The following is a 22333-nucleotide window of genomic DNA, read 5'->3' as shown; positions in this document are numbered from 1 at the left end:
CTAACTGTAAGAGACTGTAATTGCAGCTGTCCATACATGTGCAAGGGAAATAGCTTTCATTACTTATTTTTGTTTCTTTCTTTTTTTTACCATGAAACTCATTTTTGTGAGTTGCTCATTTTTATTAGCAAAACTTCTTTAGTGAGAAATGAGAATTTTATTTTAATAGAAATTATAAAGATAATTTAATTAATAATTAATTATTATAATAAATAATAATTATTAAGTAATTATTTATACAAAAATTTATAGCAATAATTTTGATGAATATTATCTTAACAATATTTCTGATAAAATCTGCATTATTTTTGGAAATAACATTATCGAAATTTGTGTTAACTATATAATATTTAATACAAACAATCAATAATGAGAAATAAGAATTTTATTTTAATGAACAATAGAAATTATAAAGATAATTTAATTAATAATTAGTTATTATAATAAATAATAATTATTAAGTAGTTATTTATACAAAAATTTATAGCAATAATTATGATGAATATTATCCCAACAATATTTCTGATAAAATCTGCATTATTTTTAGAAGTAACATTATCGAAATCTGTGCTCTCTAATTATATAATATTTATTAATACAAACAATTACTTAGAGAATTGAAAAATTTCAGCAACGAAATATATAAAAGCCTTCAAATTTTACAAACATATATATATATATATATATATATATATATATATATATAATAAATCTCAATTTTCTTTGAAATAGAAATCAAAATATTTTTCTGATCAATAAAAAATGATGAAAATTTTTTAGGTAATTATGCTATTGTCATAAAAAATACCTATTAAATATCGATTCATTGCACGTTCTTTTTCACAAATATATTTATTTAATATTAAATAATAATTTTAAATTAATTTAAACTATAATTTTTGCAATGTTATACTAAGTAGAAAAAAAGGCGCGAGTCAGTCATTCGGAATTTTTATCTTACAAAGTATGTAGAACAATCTGTATCTATAGGTCACCCTGTGTCCGATCGCAGGGCATTACCTTGTTCCACTTAATGACGATCTTGCTCCGACAACTTTTTCAGTCTGTCTAATTAATTCCTCACGGCAGAGTGCAGCATTCTCCTTCCGAATTCCGTGCGGTCATTCGATAACATTTATATTACATTTGTATGCGAGATTTTATGCACCTGTGTGTCTCTGTAACGTGACTTTTTATCGTCAAAATATTCGATAATTTTATTATACAAAATTTGCCATATGTATAAAAAATTAAGAGGCGCGAATTAATTTATATTACAAATCTATGAAAAATCATTTTAAAGAACATAATATATTAGTAATTTTCTAAAAAATTTACAATTTAGGGGTTTTTATTATTTTTCATAGATTTGTAATGTAAATTAATTCCTGGATTTTATTTCTTTTACTAAAATATTATTTTATATATATTTGCAAGCTTTTCATAATATTAGTAATTTTCTGAAAAGGCGTTTATAATTTATAGTTTTCTTCTTATAAAAAAGCTGAATTTACAAAGAGTTTGCGATATATATAATATTCGCAATATAGTAATTAATAAATGTAAACCAGAGAGTATATATAAATATATTCATATTTTATTTATACTCATTGATTATTATTATTTTAATTTGCAAGAAAAAACTGGATTATAAAGGCTAAGTTTTTTTTAGGAATAATTAATAATTAATTTTTTAGGAATAAAATAATTAATTTAGGAAAATTAATATTATAAAAAGTTTGTACATACACATATATTCTATATAATATAAAACTTATAAAACGTAACTTGGGTCACAGAGAGAGGCTATAACTTTCGCTTGATAATATAGTATAACACTATATTATATTGCTCTGATATGATCAAGTGATTTAAACAGTATACTTACAATCAGTAATAATATTTAAATATCCGTGCATCATTATTTAAAAAAGTTGCAAGTTAGGATCAAGAAATTATCTTCTTTTATAATATTTTTTTTCCATTTCTCAATTTACAAATTCATAAAATTCAACACAAAAAATTTTAATTAATTATATTATTCGTAAGAAATTAAAATAAAATTTTAATAAAAATTAAAGTAAATTAATAAATAATATTTTAAATAATATTTTAAAAAATTATTCTTTTATAATATTTTTTTCCATTTTTTAATTTACAAATTTACAAAATTCAGCACCAAAAATTTTAATTATAATTGTATTATTTATAAAAAATTAAAATTTTAATAAAAATTAAATTAAATTAATAAATTAAAATAATATTTTAAAAAATTAAAATAAATAATATTTTATTTAATATCATATATGTTTAATCAGCTGTATGCTATAGAATATCCAATATTTCGTTAATCTAGTTTCTTAAGTAAAAACAACGTAAATATTAATTAATACAAAAAATTAAAATAAAATATTAATAAAAATAAAATTAATAAATAATATTTTAAATAATACTAAAAAAAAATTAAAATAAATATTAAATAAAATAAATAATATTTTATTTAATATCATATATGTTTAATGAGCTGTCGAATATCCAATATTTCATTAATCTATAGTTTCTTAAGTAAAAACAACGTAAATATTAATACAACAAGAAGCTAGATTATCGCCATGATATGTTTGCCGATACATATGCTTTTCTCGCGGAAGAAAGAATCTCTTGTGTAATAAACGCAACCGCAATCTCATTCTGGGCTGTCCAGAGCGTTATCACGATACAAAACCGCGCTCGCACGGATATTATAAGCATATTATGCGCGTTTTATGTTTCCTTTGGATCATTCTTTTTTCTCATAGAATTACAGATTCCATTTTGCGCAAGATCATATACAGACATGAGGCATGCTATCGTAATGTAGATATCATAATAAATGCATATATTATTCTTTTGTTATGCACGATGTGATTTCAAGGTAAAACGTTTCACATCTCTGTGCTTTCTATACCATGAGAATTGGCTCGAAGGTGACGACAGAGATAAATCATATAGACAGATTTTTTATATATTTTGTCAGCGTTGCATACGTATGATTACATATTTGCCATTGTTTGCAAAATAAGTTCCTTAAGTAACAATGTAGATATGAAGTGATAAATCTTCATTACTTTCTCCGATATATATACGGTGGATTAAGAAAAATTATAGCATCTGTGCAATATCTTCGAAACCACAGAATTAGAGAAAACTTTCTTAACAATATTTATTATTAATTTCTAAAATTATTATATATTTATTTATCATTTTTTATAATTATTATTTTAAAATTATTATTTTATTAATTTATAATATTTTATTTATTTATAAAATTATTATATATTTATTTATTTATTATTATTTTATAATTATTTTATAATTATTAATTTATAATTTAAATATATAATATTTTATTTATTTATAAAATTATCATATATTTTTTTTAAAGAAAGACGATAAAAAAATGTGAATCAGCTGTTCATCACGAGATAACATCAAATTCCTCGTAATAATTCACTCGAGTGATTTCGTTTCTCTGCTATACGATTAGTTTTATTAGACATCTGTATAATTATCATGTCTCTCGTTTTACTTCTCGGTTCCTGACATTGCACAAGCATCCGGAAGCGGCGGAGCTTCTTGCCGCTTGATACATGGCTACACGTATCCGTTGAACTCGGGTCAAGCGTGAATTTGACCTACTGGTATTACCCGTGCGCGTTGTTCCTGTTCTCATCAGAGATCACTCGAAATTTTACTTTTCAATCCCGGATGAGCGACGTCGTTCCTATTTCCCGGTTTCGAGATAATGGGTTAATCCGTACTTTCATATGCAGCAATTTCTCATCGAGCGTTTTACACATTCGACGTGCGGTCGCTATAAGAGCTCAAAATTGCGTACAGCAATTTATGACACATTAAATATTCATTTTTCTTTTTTATTGTTTTATTATATTTTTATTCTTTTTTTAATTGACAATTTTTTTACATTTATTATTTATAATTAAACATTTTTTAATAAATTTATCTGTTTTTGTTATTATCTTTTTTCTCTAATTAATTAATTTTATTTTTTTTTATTTTGATTTATTTTATTGTCAGAGCCTTTATATAATTAATTTAGTATTTGAATTTTAAATATTTAGAGCGCGAGATATCGCAATAAATTACTTTTCACTAAAATTCTGTGAATTAAAATTATATAATATTAATAGAATTAATATTTCTGTTATTGAAACCTATAAAAAATATTAGACTCAGAGTCGCGTATTACGGAATTTTATACAAATTAAATATAGACAAAAGTGTCTATTTAAAACAAAGAAAATTTATTTAAAAAATAATTTCCGTGTCGAAAACAGTGAAATAAAATTACAAGGTAATATTTTAAACGACCGAACTGTCAAAAAACTTAGTCATAATGTTTTTTGACAGTTGGGTCGTTTATAATATTACCTTGTGAAGGAATAAATTTAATTGTCATTAAAATGTTAATTTTTTAATTTTAATTCACTAAGCAAAAATTTTGGCAAAAATTAAATGCGATTTTCATAATCTGTAATCGCGCGACCGTCAATGAGGAACATTGCGAGATCCTGAAGAAGTGTTTTCAGCAAGAATAAAAATAAAATAAAAATTAATATCACTTAAATGACAGAGCTCGTTCAAGATGGCGTACCTCATCAATTGAATTTTAAATGCTACATGCTAATATGGCGGAAGTAAATCGGAAAGAGGTAAAAAATATGTTTTTTCAGAAGCATTGATAAAAGTTCGAAGTTAGGAAAATTATAATAAGAATTTGTCACAGCAAAATAATAAATAAATATACGTAACAATTTCATAAATCATTGATCATAAATTTATTACAACTCAATCTATGTATAAAGTGTTATGAATAAATTTTTGCAAAAATTTCTGCTTAATAAATTTGCTTCCTATTATGTTCTTGCAGGTATTTCCTTATTTTCAACGCCATGTAGACACCCGTTAGTGACATTCTTACGGAATGATACACGAGTGCGAAGACTATCTCCGGTCAAGCATGAATCTAATTCGTTAAAATGTTCGAGATTTATGTCTCTCACGTGACTTGTAAGACTAAAGTGGGGTTCTGACATAGCTTTTAGTTGTAGAATTTATCAATGTTCAATCCTAAATTATGCCATCGATGTAACGCGACGATGAAGCTTAAACCTGTTTATTGAGAGATATATCGCCTATTAGTGTCTACGCTTTTCTCTTAAGTCAATTATAAAATGTGTGCAACTAGTCAACATATCATGATTAATTTTCATAACACTTTATACATAGATTGAGTTGTAATAAATTTATGATCAATGATTTATGAAATTGTTACGTATATTTATTATTTTTTGCTGTGACAAATTCTTATTATAATTTTCCTAACTTCAAACTTTTATCAATGCTTCTGAAAAAACATATTTTTTTATACCTCTTTCCGATTTACTTCCGCCATATCAGCACGTAGCATTTAAAATTCAAATGATGAGGTACGCCATCTTGGAAGAGCTCTGTCATTTAAGTAATATTAATTTTTATTTTATTTTTATTCTTGCTAAAAACACTTCTTCAGGATCTTACAATGTTCCTCATTGACGGTCGCGCGATTACAGACTATGAAAATCGCATTTCTTGTGAGTTCTGTCTGCAGCGGTACTTGATTGCCTTTCGTTAAGAAACCTCACCGGAGCGAACTGACCTAGTAAAATTTGTAACGCGCGGAAAATAAAATATACGACTTACATATCCATCAAAACTTTATAGAATAATTGGCAAATTCTCTGTCTGTTTATTTCGACATAAATTTAATTTAATAGAAAATACCGAGTAGTCGTTTGGCTAATTGCATCGCAATACAAAACACAATTTTCTGCTATCAACTACTAACTACATCTTTTCGAATTCATTTTCATTACATAGGTATTGTTAATAATTTCCATTAAAAATGAAATTAAAAGTAATATACACCAATATCTTTTTAAAAATTGCAGTATTTTCTAAATGTCAATTTGATATATTGAGAACAATTGAATAATTTCCATTTCTTAAACAATTGTTTTGCCTTCAATAAGTCGAACGAATTTTTTACTTAAATGAGGCCATTTGTTCTCAGAGTTACAATAGGAAGTAGTTTTTTAAGTTTGCATATTAAGTTGGTGCAACTCGCGTGCGTAACAGAATTAAATTTGTATAGCTGTGGATAAATAATTTATTTTTTATCTATTATAAAAAATCGCAAGTTGAATTATATTTATTAAAAAAATTACGTGAAGAATAGGAGGTTTTCTGATATATTTAATATAATTTTTTTAAATTAATGTTCCTACACATTAGTAATATAAAAGACAACTTTAGACAATTTTAATCAATAATTCGTAAATTTGTAATAGAATTCTATTTATAATTTTATGTGTCGTATAATGCAGAAAACACATTGTGTATGAAGAAGTGAGAATACACATCATATAATATAAGATATATATCAGAATACATATACATTAAGGAAGAGATATGTGGAATGTAACATTATAAAAGTAATTTTATCTTTACTTTTATCTCGTGAATTATAGAATCATCTAAAGAATTGCTTAAAGTATATGTGTCAGCGTGACTAAACTACATAATTGAAATCTACCTGAAAAATAACGAAATCTTCAAAAATTCTCTCTTTTACCTTAAAATTATGATATAATTTCTAATTGTATTTTTTATATTTTGCTATTATCATCTATATAACGGGCTGCTTTATTGATTTATTTATTATAAATTTATTTATTTGTTTATTATAATTTAAATTAAATTCTGAAATAATTTTAAAAACAAATTTGTTACGTCCAATATTAACGCCTGGCTTTTTTTATTAGTCCTTTTCAGATATATTTAATTTTATATTTAATTTTTATTATCATCTTGCGTATTTGTGCAAATTTAAGATAATGGTATATAGGTATTTCAAACCCATTAAAATGTTCGTTGCTGCGAGAGAACCGTTTATTTCCGTTCCACATAACAACGAATTATGATACGTTGCGTGTCACGTTACGCCCAGCGTCGGCTCGTTAGTTCTTAATCTCATAAAAAATCACACCCTTCGATCTGTCATTATGTATTCATCCAAATTATGCCTATTAAGCGTCGCTGGAACAAATTCCACTTTTTTTGCGACGACGAAAGAAAGACTCGGTGTATTCCGTTTGGTTTGCGTTCCTTATTACGCGAGATAGCAGGCTCGGATTTAAAAGCCGACATTGGTATGTTCGCAAAACATATATAGAATCCCTATGTGCATCCTTTCGATTTGTGCTCTGCATCCTCGTCGCTGTCAGTGATAATTGCGGAAAGATAATGACTCTATGAAATTAGTCAGAAACTTGAGCGTTACGAACCGTAAAAGTATACGAAGGTAATTGTACTATAATAAGAGTTGAATAGATTCTAATATGTACAAATACAAATTAAGATACAGATTAATCTTGTCACAAAATATTTATTCTCTATTTAAATGGAATATTTGGATCCTTTAATTTTGGATTATTTTCAGTAAGTTGAGAAAAATTAAGATGATTAAGAAAAATTTGGGTGGTTTGGTATGTCTTGATCTAAAAGTCATTCCACACTAGATTGCAAATGGTTGTCAGTCGACAGTTGCAGATTGACTAATCGGAGCAAAGCAACTTGCTAATTGGTTAATCTGCAACTGTCCACCAAGACATTTGCAACTTATTGCAGAATAACCCATAATAATCTCAATAGCCAATACTATTTTGTATACTTATCATTGAAATCAGGATATACAAATCACCCAAATTTTTTTTAGTCAACCTGCTGAAGATGATCTAAAGTAAAGGGACCGACACATTCAATTTAAATAGAGAAATATTTTATGATAAGATTGTTGCTCCTAATTTCTCGGTTTTTATTAGCCTGTATCTATCTTGAATTTATTCTAGTAATAGCGTGTCTCAAATCGAAAGCGTTTGAACAAAGGCGAATCAAAGCTTGTAAGTGCTCGAGAAGCCAGGATCCTTTTTTGGATTATTTTCGAGATTGATTCATTTAAATTCAATTTAAATGAAGAAATATTTCATAACAAGATTGTTGCATCTAATTTCTATGCTCGACTTTTATTAGCCTGTATCTTGGAATTTATTCTAATAATATCGTGTCCCAAATCAAAAGCGTTTGAATGAAGTTGAATCAAAGTTTGTTTTCCGAGTGCTCGAGTTGCTCGAGAAGCCAGGATCATTTTTTCAGTAGGTTGATTAAGAAAAATTTGAGTAATTTGGTATGTCTTGATTTTAATGATTTCAGTAGTTGATACCGTTTTGTATAGAGTAGTGACACCACATATCGCCTATCCTAACTATATTTGATCCCTGTAACCACAAAAATAATCGAAAAAAAGTTCTGATAGAACCTAAAATGACAGATAGACATTACTTTATCTGTCACCAACTGAAAAATGTAAGCGTTTGCTAACTTAGTTCTTTTCGCAAATTTTGTAACAAAATGGAAAATGTCATTTTTTGAAACGCGTTCCTAATATGGCTTACTGTGAGTTTAATAACTGACATAGTGTTTTGAGTATACGTTTAATTGTAATACCATTATTCAATTCTCTGATTGATACTCTCTAACGTGGTACTCTTGGATTTGGGAAAAAACAAGCAATAATACAACTACACTATTTCCCATAAGCCCCTGTCACTAGGAAAGTGTCATTATCGTTATACAGCTATTTTAAAAAGAAATATTTAAAAAATAAGTACCGATGTTGTTCATAAAATAAGCTAATTATCCTACTTTACACACAATTCTGCCCACAGTTATCAGATATCAATATTAGTTTCGCTAAAACGGCGCTGGGCGATATTAGACAATATTTGGTGAAATATTCACCTTATCACCTTATTACTGAAATCAGGATACATAACCCAAACAACATCACGTCTATAAAAACGGGACATAAGATGCCTTAAAGATATCTTATTGACTTAAAGATATATTTTATTATGATGTCTAAAATACATCTCAATGACTCCTTTAAGACGTCTTATGTCCCGATTTTAGACGTTTTGTTGTCTGGGAAGTTACCCAAATGTTTCTTAGTCAATCTTCTGAAGATGATCCGAAGAAAAGGGACTAAGACAATCAACATTTAAATTGCAATTTAAACGGGGAAATATTTAATGACGATTTCATGAAGATCGTCGCATCTAATTTTTACGCTCGACTTCGATTAACCTGTATCTACTTCGAATTTATCCTAGTAATACCATGTCCCAAATCGAAAGCGTTTAGAACAAAGGCGAATCAAAGCTCGGCGATCCCTCCTGCGTATCCCGAGTGCTCGAGAAGCCGACAACCCACGGTGCACGTAGGTCGCGACTTGACCCACAGTCTGAAACTGGGAGTAGTAGTACAGTCCTCTTCTCGTCGGGCCGAGATCGCGAAGTGCACATGATGCACTGGCACGGCCGTAGCGCACCGGCCGAGAAAGAAGACGAAGAGGAAGGCAACTCGCGTTGGAGAGGCAACCGAGAGAGGCAATGGTGCACACACGTGCACCTCGGGGCATTCGCAGGTTGGCAGTCGGCTCTTGAAAGCCGCTCCGTGAATGCCTCTCTCGCGATTCTCTCTCATACACGCGCTATTTTTTTTATTTTTTTCATTTTTTATCGATCTCCTGGTGATCACCTAGAGTGAAGTTCCTAGTGTCCGCGAAGGAGTTTTGCGCCAAGGGAGGGCGATTTTTCATCGATATAATCTTCACGGTGGCCATAATGTACGGTGTGTTGAATGTTCACGCGAAGCTGTGGAACGAGCGAGAGAAGTGCAGGGCCGGTGCTAAGTGTGATTTTTTAGCAAATGCTAATCGCATAGATGGTCAGGAACTCGCTTTGTTTCGCCGCGTGCCGGTCGGTGATAAAATTGATGGCGCAAATGGGATGGATGGTTTCTACTGATCATTGCTGGGGACAGGAAAACAGAATGAGAGAGTTCGATTAAATTGTTTCGAGGGTATTGGAAGTTGTTCTTGTGTTGTTTAAATCTTCGAAGACAAGAGCATTGCTGCACATTTCAGTGTATTTACTGTTGCACGTGACATATCCTTGGTGTGAGTAAAAAATCTGTACTTAATTAACGTTTCAACAATGCTAAGATGTTGCAATGTCGAAATGTTAATCATAGAAATTTGTATATTCTAATTATACAACATACAAATATCAAAATAATACTCTTATTGTTTTAAGCAAAGTTGTATTAATTTATTGTTGCTTTATAATATTCATTATATTCAATCAAATTATAGACCTGGATTATATATAGATTTTGTGTATAATTACGATAAAATATTTTTTAGCACACAAAGAACAATATAAGATTATATAACAATGCAACATTTATTTATACATATATGTATATAATAATATAATTATATACATTATAATTATATGCATTATAATTATATAATTATTATATGTGTGTATGTATGTGCATACCTGTTACATTTAACCATGTATTATGTAAAAAAATATATCAAAAGTATACATAAAGAAGCAATATTATAACAGAAGTTTCTACAAAAATTTCTGTTAATTATTTTTGCATCAGTTTTTATGTTTAGGTAGATTATTAAAATTCAATAAAAGTTTAAAATAACATGTATATCTGCTAAAAATTGCTTTCACTTTTGATACTATTGTTTCAAACTTTCGAGAGTAAATAATCTTTTGAAAAGTTTTCATAATTTAAGATCTAAGAATTTAATGTTCTCAAAAAATAAGTGCACTCACTAAAAACTAGAACATAATAAAATTAATATGTAAAACATAGTAAAAATCTACAAACATAGTAAAAATAATATGTAAAAATAACTGCAAATTATTAAAATTTATGCAAGTTTATTGAGTTTTAATAAAATTATCTTTTTTCATTTATTTTTGGAAATAAACACGGTTAGTTTACGATTCTTTTCTAAAATAGGCCAAATTATAGTCGATAGAATTATCTGATAGAGATTAAAACACTTCCTTATATAAAACACTTTAAATAAAATATCCTTTCGCTTTATATTAACTTAATAATTAAATGATAAAACTAAAAAAAGGAGTCTAAACTTCGATAACGATGATATACATATATTGTCAAAATAACTTTTCAAAAATTTTAACTGTTGCTTATTTATAAAAAAAATTATTAAATAAAGTTGAACATGCAATACGTAAATTTTAAGGATTTTAAGTGAGATAATGAGTTTTTCTAAATTTGAATCTCTTACGCAATATAAAAATTAAATAATAATATATGTTTTTAACATATATTTTGTGTTAATTATAATGAAGTACATTATTTAAATTTTGTACATATTCAAAAAAAATTTTTAATCTAAAAAGAAACCTAATGACAAAATCAATAATTTAATCTACATTAAAAAACAAGCAAACTTTTGTGTAAAATATTTTTTCTTAAACCGTTTCTTTAAAAGTTACAAGTATTTCAATTTCAAAATTAGCTGACATAATTAAATTGACATAAATTAAAAAAATAAGTAAAACGCAAAATAACATTATGTAATTCAATTTCTTAAATTCTCAAAATATTGACTATTTACATGTTAATATTTGTTTATTCTAACAATAAGATTAACATTTCTAACTCGAAACATTTTGAGAGTTACTGCAGCACAGGCCTTGCATATTCATTATTTTTGTCTTTTGTTATTGGTTCTTTAAACATTAAATTTTTTTTCAATTTTTATATTTTTATTAAAAAAGTCGAGGGGTTTCAGATAAAAAAAACTGAATAAACTTTCCTTATCCATTATTCAAATTTTTTGTTTAATAATGTGCGCGTTAGTTTTGCAATAATATAAATGAAGTTCCATTCTGTTAAAACCACAGCATTTTAATGAAAACGGGACATAATTACAAGAATTTAATTAAACGAAAGAGAGCCGTAAGCTGACGAAATTTTTTCTTGCATGTATTATATATTATATTTATTTGTTAAATATAAAAACGAATTAAAAACAAGAAACTGTTTGTCGTTTTTTGCATTTAAAACAATTTTATTTTTAGAGTGTTTACATGTAAATAATTCAATAAATTGAATTACATAACATTATTTTTTGCGTTTGTTTTTATTTTCAATTAAATTCGATTTAATAAAATCATCTATCAAACATTTGTAATTTTTAAAGAGAATTTTTACGAGATTGAAACATATTTTTTTAGACAATTATTTGTTTTGTAAATTACAGAAATAATTAAATTTACATAGGTACCTATTCAAATTTTAAAATTTTTGCTTTATCTTCCAGGAAGGTTAAAGGAAGATTAATCTTTACTTTTATCTTTAAATTTAATAAAGGTCTCCGAGATCTATAAAATTCAATAATATAATTCGTAGATAATATAAAGATTGTTGTTTAATTTACATTAAAAAAACAAGCAAGCTTTTTTCTAAAAATATTTTTCTAATGTAAATTAAATGATTGATTTTCTGATATTAGGTATCTTTTTAAATTTTAAAATAGCTTTCTGCTTTACGCTTTGTAGATATTTTTATATTAAAATTAGTTGTGAGAAAATTTAAATACACAAATATACAAACAATTGACAGATATTTTCAACGAAGAATACCGTAATGAAATCAAAAATTTGCTCTAAAAAATTCGTAATGAAGATATATAGTAGCAAAAAAAGATACTTAAACATAGAATTATCGAAATAAAAAGATACAAAATTAGAAGAGAAAGTAGTAAAATAAATAAAACGAACGCTTTATAAATATAGATTTCTATTGGAAAATAAAACATTTTCACGTCAATATCGCGAGTATATAATTCATGGAGATTTTCCGTGGTGAGAGATGTTAATAAAATTCGGGTCATAAAAACGCACTTTAATTTCCTTTACCATACGAAGAAGTGGAACATGCGTGCATTCTATAAATGTTACTTTCAAATCGTTGCCTCGTAATTACAAGTGTGTAAACACAATCGCATAAGCAATGTTAATAATACATCTGCAGCGATATATGAACACACAATGCGCATTTATGATTTAACAATAGTCGTTCATGACAAGTAAACAATTGGAACAGGAAATGAAACCAGCCATATATTAGCGTAGAAGAAAAAGGAACGCCTTAAAAAATAAAATCTCAACAAGTATTCACGTATAAATAAATCAAAATATATATATATATATATATATATATATATATATATGTATTTATGCCGAGGTTTGGTAGAGCGAAAGAAAATAAAATATAGTACATGTATTTATTTTATTATATAACAAGAAAACAAAATCAGGTAGAAAAAAAGAAACGCAATAGAGAATTTACAAATCAAATCTTAATAAATATTTACGTATAAAATAAATATTTACTACACTGAAAAAAATTATTAAAAATTAATAAATATTATTTTATAAATTTATTTGAAACAATTAAATATCTATGTGTTCTTACATCAAAGAAATAATTTTACACATCAAATTAATATTATTAGTTTCAAATAAATAATTTATGGAGTATTGATAAATATACAATACATTTTTTTCAGTGTATGAGATTTGTGTAGAGCGAGAAAATTTGAAAATAAAACGAGATGATGTATATGTATATATTTGAAAAATCGAAAAAATTCGATACTAAAGGAATGATAAAAATATGTAACAAATTGTAAAAATCTGCTTTCAGGATTCTCCATTCGAGACTGTTCCTATGCACATAAGCTATTACTTAAGCTGTTACACGACTCTGGCACGACCTAACCGAAGACCAAGGTCATGGCACACGAAAATCCCACGGCTTTCACGGTTAGTCATGCGATCGAACGTAATTCTTGCGCTACCTGGAACGCAGAAGAAATGTTTTCTGCAAGAACTACAGATCAAAACAAATTCTCGTCTACACCAGACAATTGAGAAAATTAAAAAGTTCTACAAAGTGTGTGAAATAGAAATTGGTGCGGAATGTATATAAATAATATAATTGATAATAGAAACATTACAAATTTATAGTGCATAAAAATGCGCGAAGAGGACTAGATAAAACTTGTTTTTAATTTATTTTTAATTTAATGCGGTGTATTTGTGCTACGTAAAGTGAGAGACTCGACGAGAAGAAATAATAACAATGGGAAATGCAAGATCGCAATCATGTCGACGAAACAAACCGCTCTACCTGTTCTATCTTATCAACCGAACCTGGAGCATCGTCGTAGATCGGAAGGATCAAGATCGATGCGACGAAACCGACCGAGAAACCGATCTCTCGTCGAAATGCAGTATCTGCAACGTTTACGATTACCAACGGAACAGCCTGATGTTCGACAGGTAACATGAAAGTTTTCAAACATTTTATTATTAGTATATAGTATATAGTATTAGTATATAATATTAGTAGTATATAGTGTTAATAGTATATAGTGTTAGTAATATATAATGTTAGTAGTATATAGTGTTAGTAGTATATAGTGTTAGTAGCATATAGTATTAGTACTATAATATAGTATTAGTAGTATATAGTATATGTAGTATATAGTATTAATAGCATATATAGTAATATATAGTATTAGTAGTATATAGCAATTAGTATATACATAGTATTAGTTAGTATATAGTATATTACTATATAGTATATAAATCAAGGTAAATATCTACACGTGACGATTTAGTAATAAGATGTGCGACTGCACCGACGAGATTATTATTTTAATTATCATTAAAAATAATTATGAAGAACAAACAACAAGTACCGCAATCCATAAGATTCAATGTATAAGATTTAGCGTTAAAATAATGTCGAAAAGTGTACATAATGCCACTTTTGTAACGTATGTACACATTAAGTGCAGTTTTCTAATCTGAAAACTGCACTTTCTTTATTTTCAAAATACATTCATGCAAATATTTAATTTGAACGACCCGCGTGTTGACGTTAAAATGGCGGATGATTGCGGTACTTAGTTCATCTAGTGACTTTACTCCATTTTGACTGAAGATAACGTAAGTATTTTAACTTATCCTGCGTCGCTGTTTCACCATCGAGAATGTTACCGATCTTTTATATAGCTTCAAATGATAATGCAACGAACAATTTATCTTATCAATGAATTACTATATTTTCCATTGACGAGATTATTATTTATTAAAAACGGTCAACCATAAATAAATTTTCGTGACTGTCAAGTGAATTTAATCTACACGGAAGTAATTAAAAATTACTGATATAATATAATTTTGATTGTATTGAAGACAATACATTAATTATTTTAATCATTACATAAATCATAAATATATTTTAATTTATCCAATTATTATTTTAACATATAAAAAATGAACAAATTACAATTTTACAACTGTAATTACAACTGTTGCCTCATTTTACATTTATTATAAGATTAAAATATATAGTACTTGATTATTATTGATTCAATAATATAATCAACATTTGAAAAAGTATATGTATGTATGCACATACATACAAAAATAAAATGTGTAAACACTTTTTAATCTAAATATAATATTTATTATACTTATGATAATTTGGATATCTCTAATCTTAAATTATTGGAATTTGAATTATTCGGAATTTTGAATTATTTCTAACGTTTTTTAATAAATGATATTAAAATAAGTAATATTTTTATTTTAAATTTTGCTATATTTGATAATAAATTCATTTTTAAAGAACATTTTGACACGTATTTTACAACAAGAATTGTTTGCATTTGTTAAGTTTTAATTTCAATTAAACGTTCTTTTAGTGTTTAAAATATAAGAAAAAAATTAAGTGCATTTTTATTATTAATAATATTTCTTTCTGAAAAAGAAAAAAATATTTAAACTGTCAAAAAGATATCCATGTTTTGTAACACAAAAAACTGAACTTATTTTCACAAAACTGAACTTATTATTTTGAAAAGAGAAAAAGGCAATGTATGGAAAATGTTTTAGTGCTCGTAAAAATCTTCATAAATTATAAAGACACACATTTTCTCTACGCGTTTCCAGTGAAGTAAAACGTACTATGGATAAACTTGATATTATTATTCTAACTGCTGATTTTTGTCGCACCTGTATCCGAAAGGAAACTACCCGTAGAAACCGTTTGATCTTGCCAAGCGTTTCACCTAGATCAATAATTCTAGTTTCAGTAATGCATGATATTACGTGGGAATTCCTAATAAATCTAATACAATAAATTTGCAATCTTATAATTTTCAAATAATATTTATATTTTAACTTTTTACTTCAATTCAACATTCCATTTTGATAGATATTATTTTATCTTCGTTAGAAAATAAAATATACATATATTTAGAATATCATATTATTTCTATAAATTTAATATTTTATTAAAAAATAATTTAGAGAGGGATTTTTTATATAAAAATCGGCCTTTCTGAAAATTTGACTTTTCATGAAAGAGCTAATTTGACAAAAAATCTGGATAGAAAATTGAATAAGAAACAAATTTTTGAATTTAAATATGTTTAGAATATCATATTATTTCTATAAATTTAATATTTTATTAAGATCTAGAGAGAGATTTTTTATAAAAATTGGCCTTTCTGAAAATTTTATTTTTCATGAAAGAGCTAATTTGAGAAAAAAATCTGGATAGAAAATTGAATTAGAAACAAATATTTGCAAAACTTTTTATTCAAGTAACATCATTCTAATATATCATTAGATTTAAATCAATTTAGCTTTTAATTATTTCTTATTTCATTCAATATAGTCCTTAATTTACTGAAATATAATTAATACTTATATTTTGCGCACGCAAGTCGATTATAAAATTAATGATAACCAATTCCACCCAGTTAATTATTTCAATCTCACGATGAGCCATTATTTGCATTTGATTATAGAAGAGAGACTTCTGATAGCATAATATATTTATAATTAAATATTGATTAAGTATTGATTATATTGAAAGTCCATTGTGTGAATATTTATACAAAGTGTCCAATAAAATAATCATTTAATTCATCGCGTAAATATGGATTAAATGATTATTTTATTGCGGATTAAGCCGAGCAAGAAAGTCCCCTATCGTTTTGCGATCTTTTTTAATTAATTTCTCTCTCCTTAATTATTAGGAAGATTGCAAAACAAACTTTCCTATTCGATTTAATTCGTTATCCGAGAATATTTTACAATTTTCTCTTATGATGAAACATCACATTTTTATATAAAGTTTTATAAATAAAATTTTATATTTCTTTATTTAAAAAAATCAATTAATATTAAGCAAAAAAATACCTATATATTTTTTTTGTCAAGTGACAATATTACAATTCTATCACACACAATTAATCGCATTAACTTTGACATATATTGTATGTGACATATCGATTTTGTCTTGATTCTTGATTTACAAGCATCATGTTTCGTAGAAACCGATGCGCTTATTTTGCATTTATTGATAGGGTGTTAAAAATTAGATCGACAAATTTTAAAGGAAAATTAAAGACTTCAAAATAAACATTTTTTTATTAATACTATTTTTTTCTATGACGTTTTTAGTTTTATACTACATAGTATACAAACATATAAGTGGAAAAATTAAATTGTTTCAATCTTGAATAAAATGGAAGAAATAAATAAAGGAAACTCACTCTTTTTACACTGAAAAAATTTGTTAACTTGACTAAATCTTTCAACTAAACATTATTTTGTTATTTGAATATATAAAAATATTTAAATTAAATATAATATATTAAATCTAACAAAACGTAACTATATTTGACTTAAATACTAACATATGTGTAATTAACAAAATAGTAATTTAATTAAAAGGTTTAGTCAAGTTAATAAATGTTTTTCAGTATACAATAAAAATGCTCCAAAATTCCTCCATTAACTTCAATGCAAAGTTGACAAACCAAAAAATCACAAATATATGTCTCATATCATGTATAGTATTAAAAATAAACGTTGTAGAAAAAATTAGTATTAACAAAAAATGTTGATTTTGAGATCTTCTTTGCTTCTTCAAAATTTGCCGATCTAATTTTTTAACACCCTGTACATACAGACAAGAAACGGTAGATTATCGATCATAAGCATCCCGATACGTGCATATACATACATGCAGGGTTGGATAATAACTAGTTAAATTAGTTAAAAGTTTTAAAAAAGTTAAAAAGTTAATAACTTTTAACTTAGCTTAGTTAATTTAAAATGTCTTAATTTTTAACTTTAACTAGTGATTTTTGACCTTAAACTTATTAATTATTTCCTAACAATAAATTAAATTTTTTATCTCTGAATATACCATTATTGTTTTTTTATAAGTTATAAACGTATTCTGAATTTTTATGTTCAATTGTCATCAATTGTAATGATCAAAAAATATATTTCTATATAAAAATCAAAATTTCTTTGTTATAAATTTTAAAAGAATTAACAAACAAAATTCTAATTTATTATAAACAATATGTTTTTAGAAAATTAACTTTTGATTTAACTTCAGTTAATTTAATCTTTAACCGAGTTAATTTTTCGTTCGTGCAACTGAATTAATTTTCTAAGCAACTAACTTGGTTGCAAAAAATCATGAGCTTCCCCAACCCTGCATGCATGCATTTTGTCCCTTCCGTCGTGCGTGTGAGGTGTCTCTTGCGGGGCATAAACTCACGATAAACTCTACTTACGTTACGAGCAGGTGATGGCGCCTCATTACGCCGCTCGGCGCTGCAACGCGCCGGTCGCGATCGCGTCGTCGAGTCGTCGAGTACGTCAGTGAGCCTCCGGCCGTTCCGCGGAACGGAGCGCAGAGACCCGACGTGTGACGAGAATCTTTTTTTCCCCGATTTGTAATCGCGACATGTCGATCGTTTCGACAAGTTTCGCGATCAACGCGGTGGATCGTGGTTAAAATCGGCAGCTTTTTCTCCGTGCGTTCGCGACAGAGCGTCTGACGTTAAACACCTTCGATTAATCGATCTAGGTAACGTAACTTTTTTACGTATAATTATTTAACCCTTTTGTCGATAATAATTTTTTTACGCTGAAACAAAATTATTAAATTAATAAATATTTATTTCAATACTACCTAATAAATCATTGATTTGAAATAAATATTATATCTGTGTTTTGAAAGAGATTTTCTTATATCAAATAAATGATTTATTTGGCAGTATTGAAATAAATATTTATTCGAATTCAATAAATTTTTTTTCAATGCACCAACTGCGTGTTTTCGACACATTTCGCTCTCTATGACAGGTTTTTTATTTTTTTTTTGAACAGTCTTTCTCGGTATATTTTTTACATAAAATACACAAAGGTTTTTAGGATTTTATTCTGGCTGAGGAAAATTTTCGACACCTTTTTTTAATAATTAAAGCCAGTTTTTTTTTAATAATAGTTTGAACCATTATTAAAAAATCAGCTCTTATAAATATGTTGCTGATTTGAATATCTGTTCAGTAACAGAATTAATGTCAATCTCACTTTATAACACAATTTTCTCATGAAAATTAATAAAATTCTACAGAAAATTATTACATTAAAATTAACATATATAAAATATTATATCGTAAAATCCGAAAAATATTAAAATTATTATAAAATCAAATTTCTCAATATTTCAAAATACTGTAACTTTTCCTTGTAACGATAATTCGATATATATGCGCAGGCACAATTAAGGCAAAATTGATAATGATAAGCGAAGAGAACTGGCTTTAAATATTAAATAGCAGCTTCGATATTAATTATTTTAATGAGAAACGTATTAATATAAATCTATAGACGCTAGAAAATTATTTAATTTATCGCCTTTCATCAAGAATACGAGAATCTAATTGGTAACGCGCGGTAATCAGCACGCTACTTCGGTGTATGCACGCACGCTGACGATTTTATTTAAATTTTTTGCTCGATAAGAAGCCCCACAATCTCATTTGAACTTCCTCGACGATTACGGGGCGAAGAAATGGCGTGCGCATTCTTCTCTTTTTTTTGTACGCGCGTGGTCGCGCGTCTAACGAGACGAGTAATTTAATTTCCATATATCCATATAATATATATATATATATATATATATATATATATGTGTATACAGGGTGTCTGACATAAGGTGTCACATCGAAAATATACAAGCAGATCTTGTTATTTGCATCAGACAATTTTTCCTCAGCAAAAATATCAAGGGAGGCCATCATTATTTTGCATGTTCCCAATTTGTGCCATCATGTATCTTTATAATTAAATCTTAAATTAAAATTTTATTAAAGTAAACTCTTGCAATTAATTGGAGAATGTGGTTTTGTTAATATTTTATTTTCACAAGGCTTAGTTTGCGAAAAACTTTTGTTTTCAATCGCTTATAACTCGAAGGTTATTGATGTTTCGATATTTTTAATTTTCGATATGACACTTTATGTCAGACACTATATATACAGGGTGTAACTAAACAAAGGTATACGAAGCACACCATCTGGTGCAGGGCGACAAACTAAATCGAAAAGTCCTGAGCTATTTTTTAATGTGAGCTTTATTTTTCACGCTATAAATTGTTAAAGTTGGCCAATTAGCGCGTGGCTACAACGGAAAACAGCGTAGGCCCCGCCTTAGTAGGCGTGGCCACGCGCTAATTGGTCAATCTTTAACAATTTACAGCGTCAAAAATAAAGCTCAGATTAAAAAATGGCTCAGGACTTTTCGACTTAGTTTGTCGTCCTGCACCATAGATGGCGTGCTTCGTATACCTTTGTTTAGTTACACCCTGTATATATATATATATATATATATATATATATATGGAATCGTAGCATAGTAGTAAAATGTACGAGAAGATACGGCAATGAATGAAACGCGAAATCGCGCATTCGCGAGCGCGAGTGTAAAAAGCGCTCCGGGTCGTTCCTTTCGTGCCAATTACCGCCAATTAGAGAAATACAACTCGGCTCTTTAATGTAAAATCATCCGGTGCATTTTCTCATCGCGTATGATTGCGATTAAATGTAAATATACGGCAAGCGTGTGTAAGTACACCATTGTTTCTCGCGCTCGAAATTATGGACGCGAGAAATATGTCTATATATACGTTTTCAGAACTCGAAAAAAGACAACGCACAAAAGAAATGACTATTTTAGTTTAATTATTATTGTTCATTAATTATTGATTATTATTGTTTTGTCGATCTATACTTTCGATTAATAATAAAATAACAATAAAAAATAAATAATAAATATTAATGTAATAAAAAATAAATAAATATTAATATAGTAAAAAATTAATAAATAATATATAGATAAAAAAAATGCGTATAAAATACACATTACTTGCATTTAATCGTGTGTTTTACGGATCGTGTTTAATTTTCAACTGTATTTTATTTTATATGAAAATCTAGTAAAGTAAACAGCTGTATTTCAGCTGTGTAGGATCACAAATATGATATTCTCCATGAATAATCTTATCATTGATGTGTACTTTGTAACTTTTATCATCTCAATTGCCATCATAATTCCGCAATATGTGTACAAAACTAAGTGACTACGTGGAATATAAAACGATATCTTTATGACACAAGTTTATTATGAACAAAAGATTAAAAAATTAATCATCGAAATCCGAGAAAAATTCTAAATCTGCAAATTTCATATTTCCAAGATATAACCGACTTAAGTTTCAACACGCTTATATATTTGATTTAGAAAAATATCTCATATGTGTCGGATGATAAGGATTCGTGTTTTCCCAATTAAATTCTCTACTACGAGTTTCAAAACAATTTGATAGCAAAAAAACGTCTTTCGACTCCGAGAGAAAGATTTTTTATTTTGAAAAAAATGCAATGAGTAAAAGAAAGAAAATTCAAGTATTTTAGATTTAAATTCTGAAAATATCTTTGTAGTAATTTTTATGGAAAATAGATTTATAATAGACTTGGTGCATAAAGCCACCTTAATCAACTGATTCTCTCAATTTTTATAGAATTATTCGAAATCAATAATTGCATTTAAAATGCAATTTGTATTTCTCTAATAATTTCTAAATTATATACATTGTATAAAAAGTTGTTACATACAAAAATTACATTATTTTTGAGGGAATTTTTACATACTATAATTTTTTTTATAAATAAGGGCGTTTCGAGATTTAAAGATCAGCTTCGTTTTTTTTAAATAGAATTCTTTTATCACAGTTAAAAAGTTGAATAATATGTATACACGTATACACCATTATATGTGCATAATTTTATACATCAGAATATTTTTTATGATATAAAATAAGTAAACAATATTTGCTTCATTAAAAAAAATAATTCGATAGAATATAGGTGGGACGAAGGTAA

The 22333-nt window shown here is 27.0% G+C and overlaps 1 protein-coding gene across 2 annotated transcripts in view; it reads left to right on the top strand.

The window, feature by feature from the left end:
* Nucleotides 1–9705: 9705 nt before the first annotated feature.
* The window catches only part of mwh (multiple wing hairs), a 61251-nt gene continuing 48623 nt past the window's right edge, over nucleotides 9706–22333 (top strand). Inside the window, exons 1-2 of one of the 2 annotated variants that reach the window (XM_029310929.2) lie at nucleotides 9706–10117; nucleotides 13711–14348. In XM_029310929.2, the coding sequence (XP_029166762.1) occupies nucleotides 14149–14348 (200 nt within the window). In that variant the 5' untranslated portion in view covers nucleotides 9706–10117; nucleotides 13711–14148. Of the gene's footprint in view, nucleotides 10118–13710; nucleotides 14349–18722; nucleotides 18976–22333 lie in introns of those variants that run through there. The other variant, XM_029310939.2, reaches the window with a different exon arrangement.

Source organism: Nylanderia fulva, unplaced genomic scaffold (genome assembly GCF_048542155.1).
Source record: "Nylanderia fulva isolate GAGA-0341 unplaced genomic scaffold, ASM4854215v1 Scaffold71, whole genome shotgun sequence".
NCBI classification, from domain to species: Eukaryota; Metazoa; Arthropoda; class Insecta; order Hymenoptera; family Formicidae; genus Nylanderia; species Nylanderia fulva.
The sequence above is the reverse complement of the archived record's forward strand: the minus strand, read 5'-3'. Positions and strand labels throughout refer to the sequence as shown.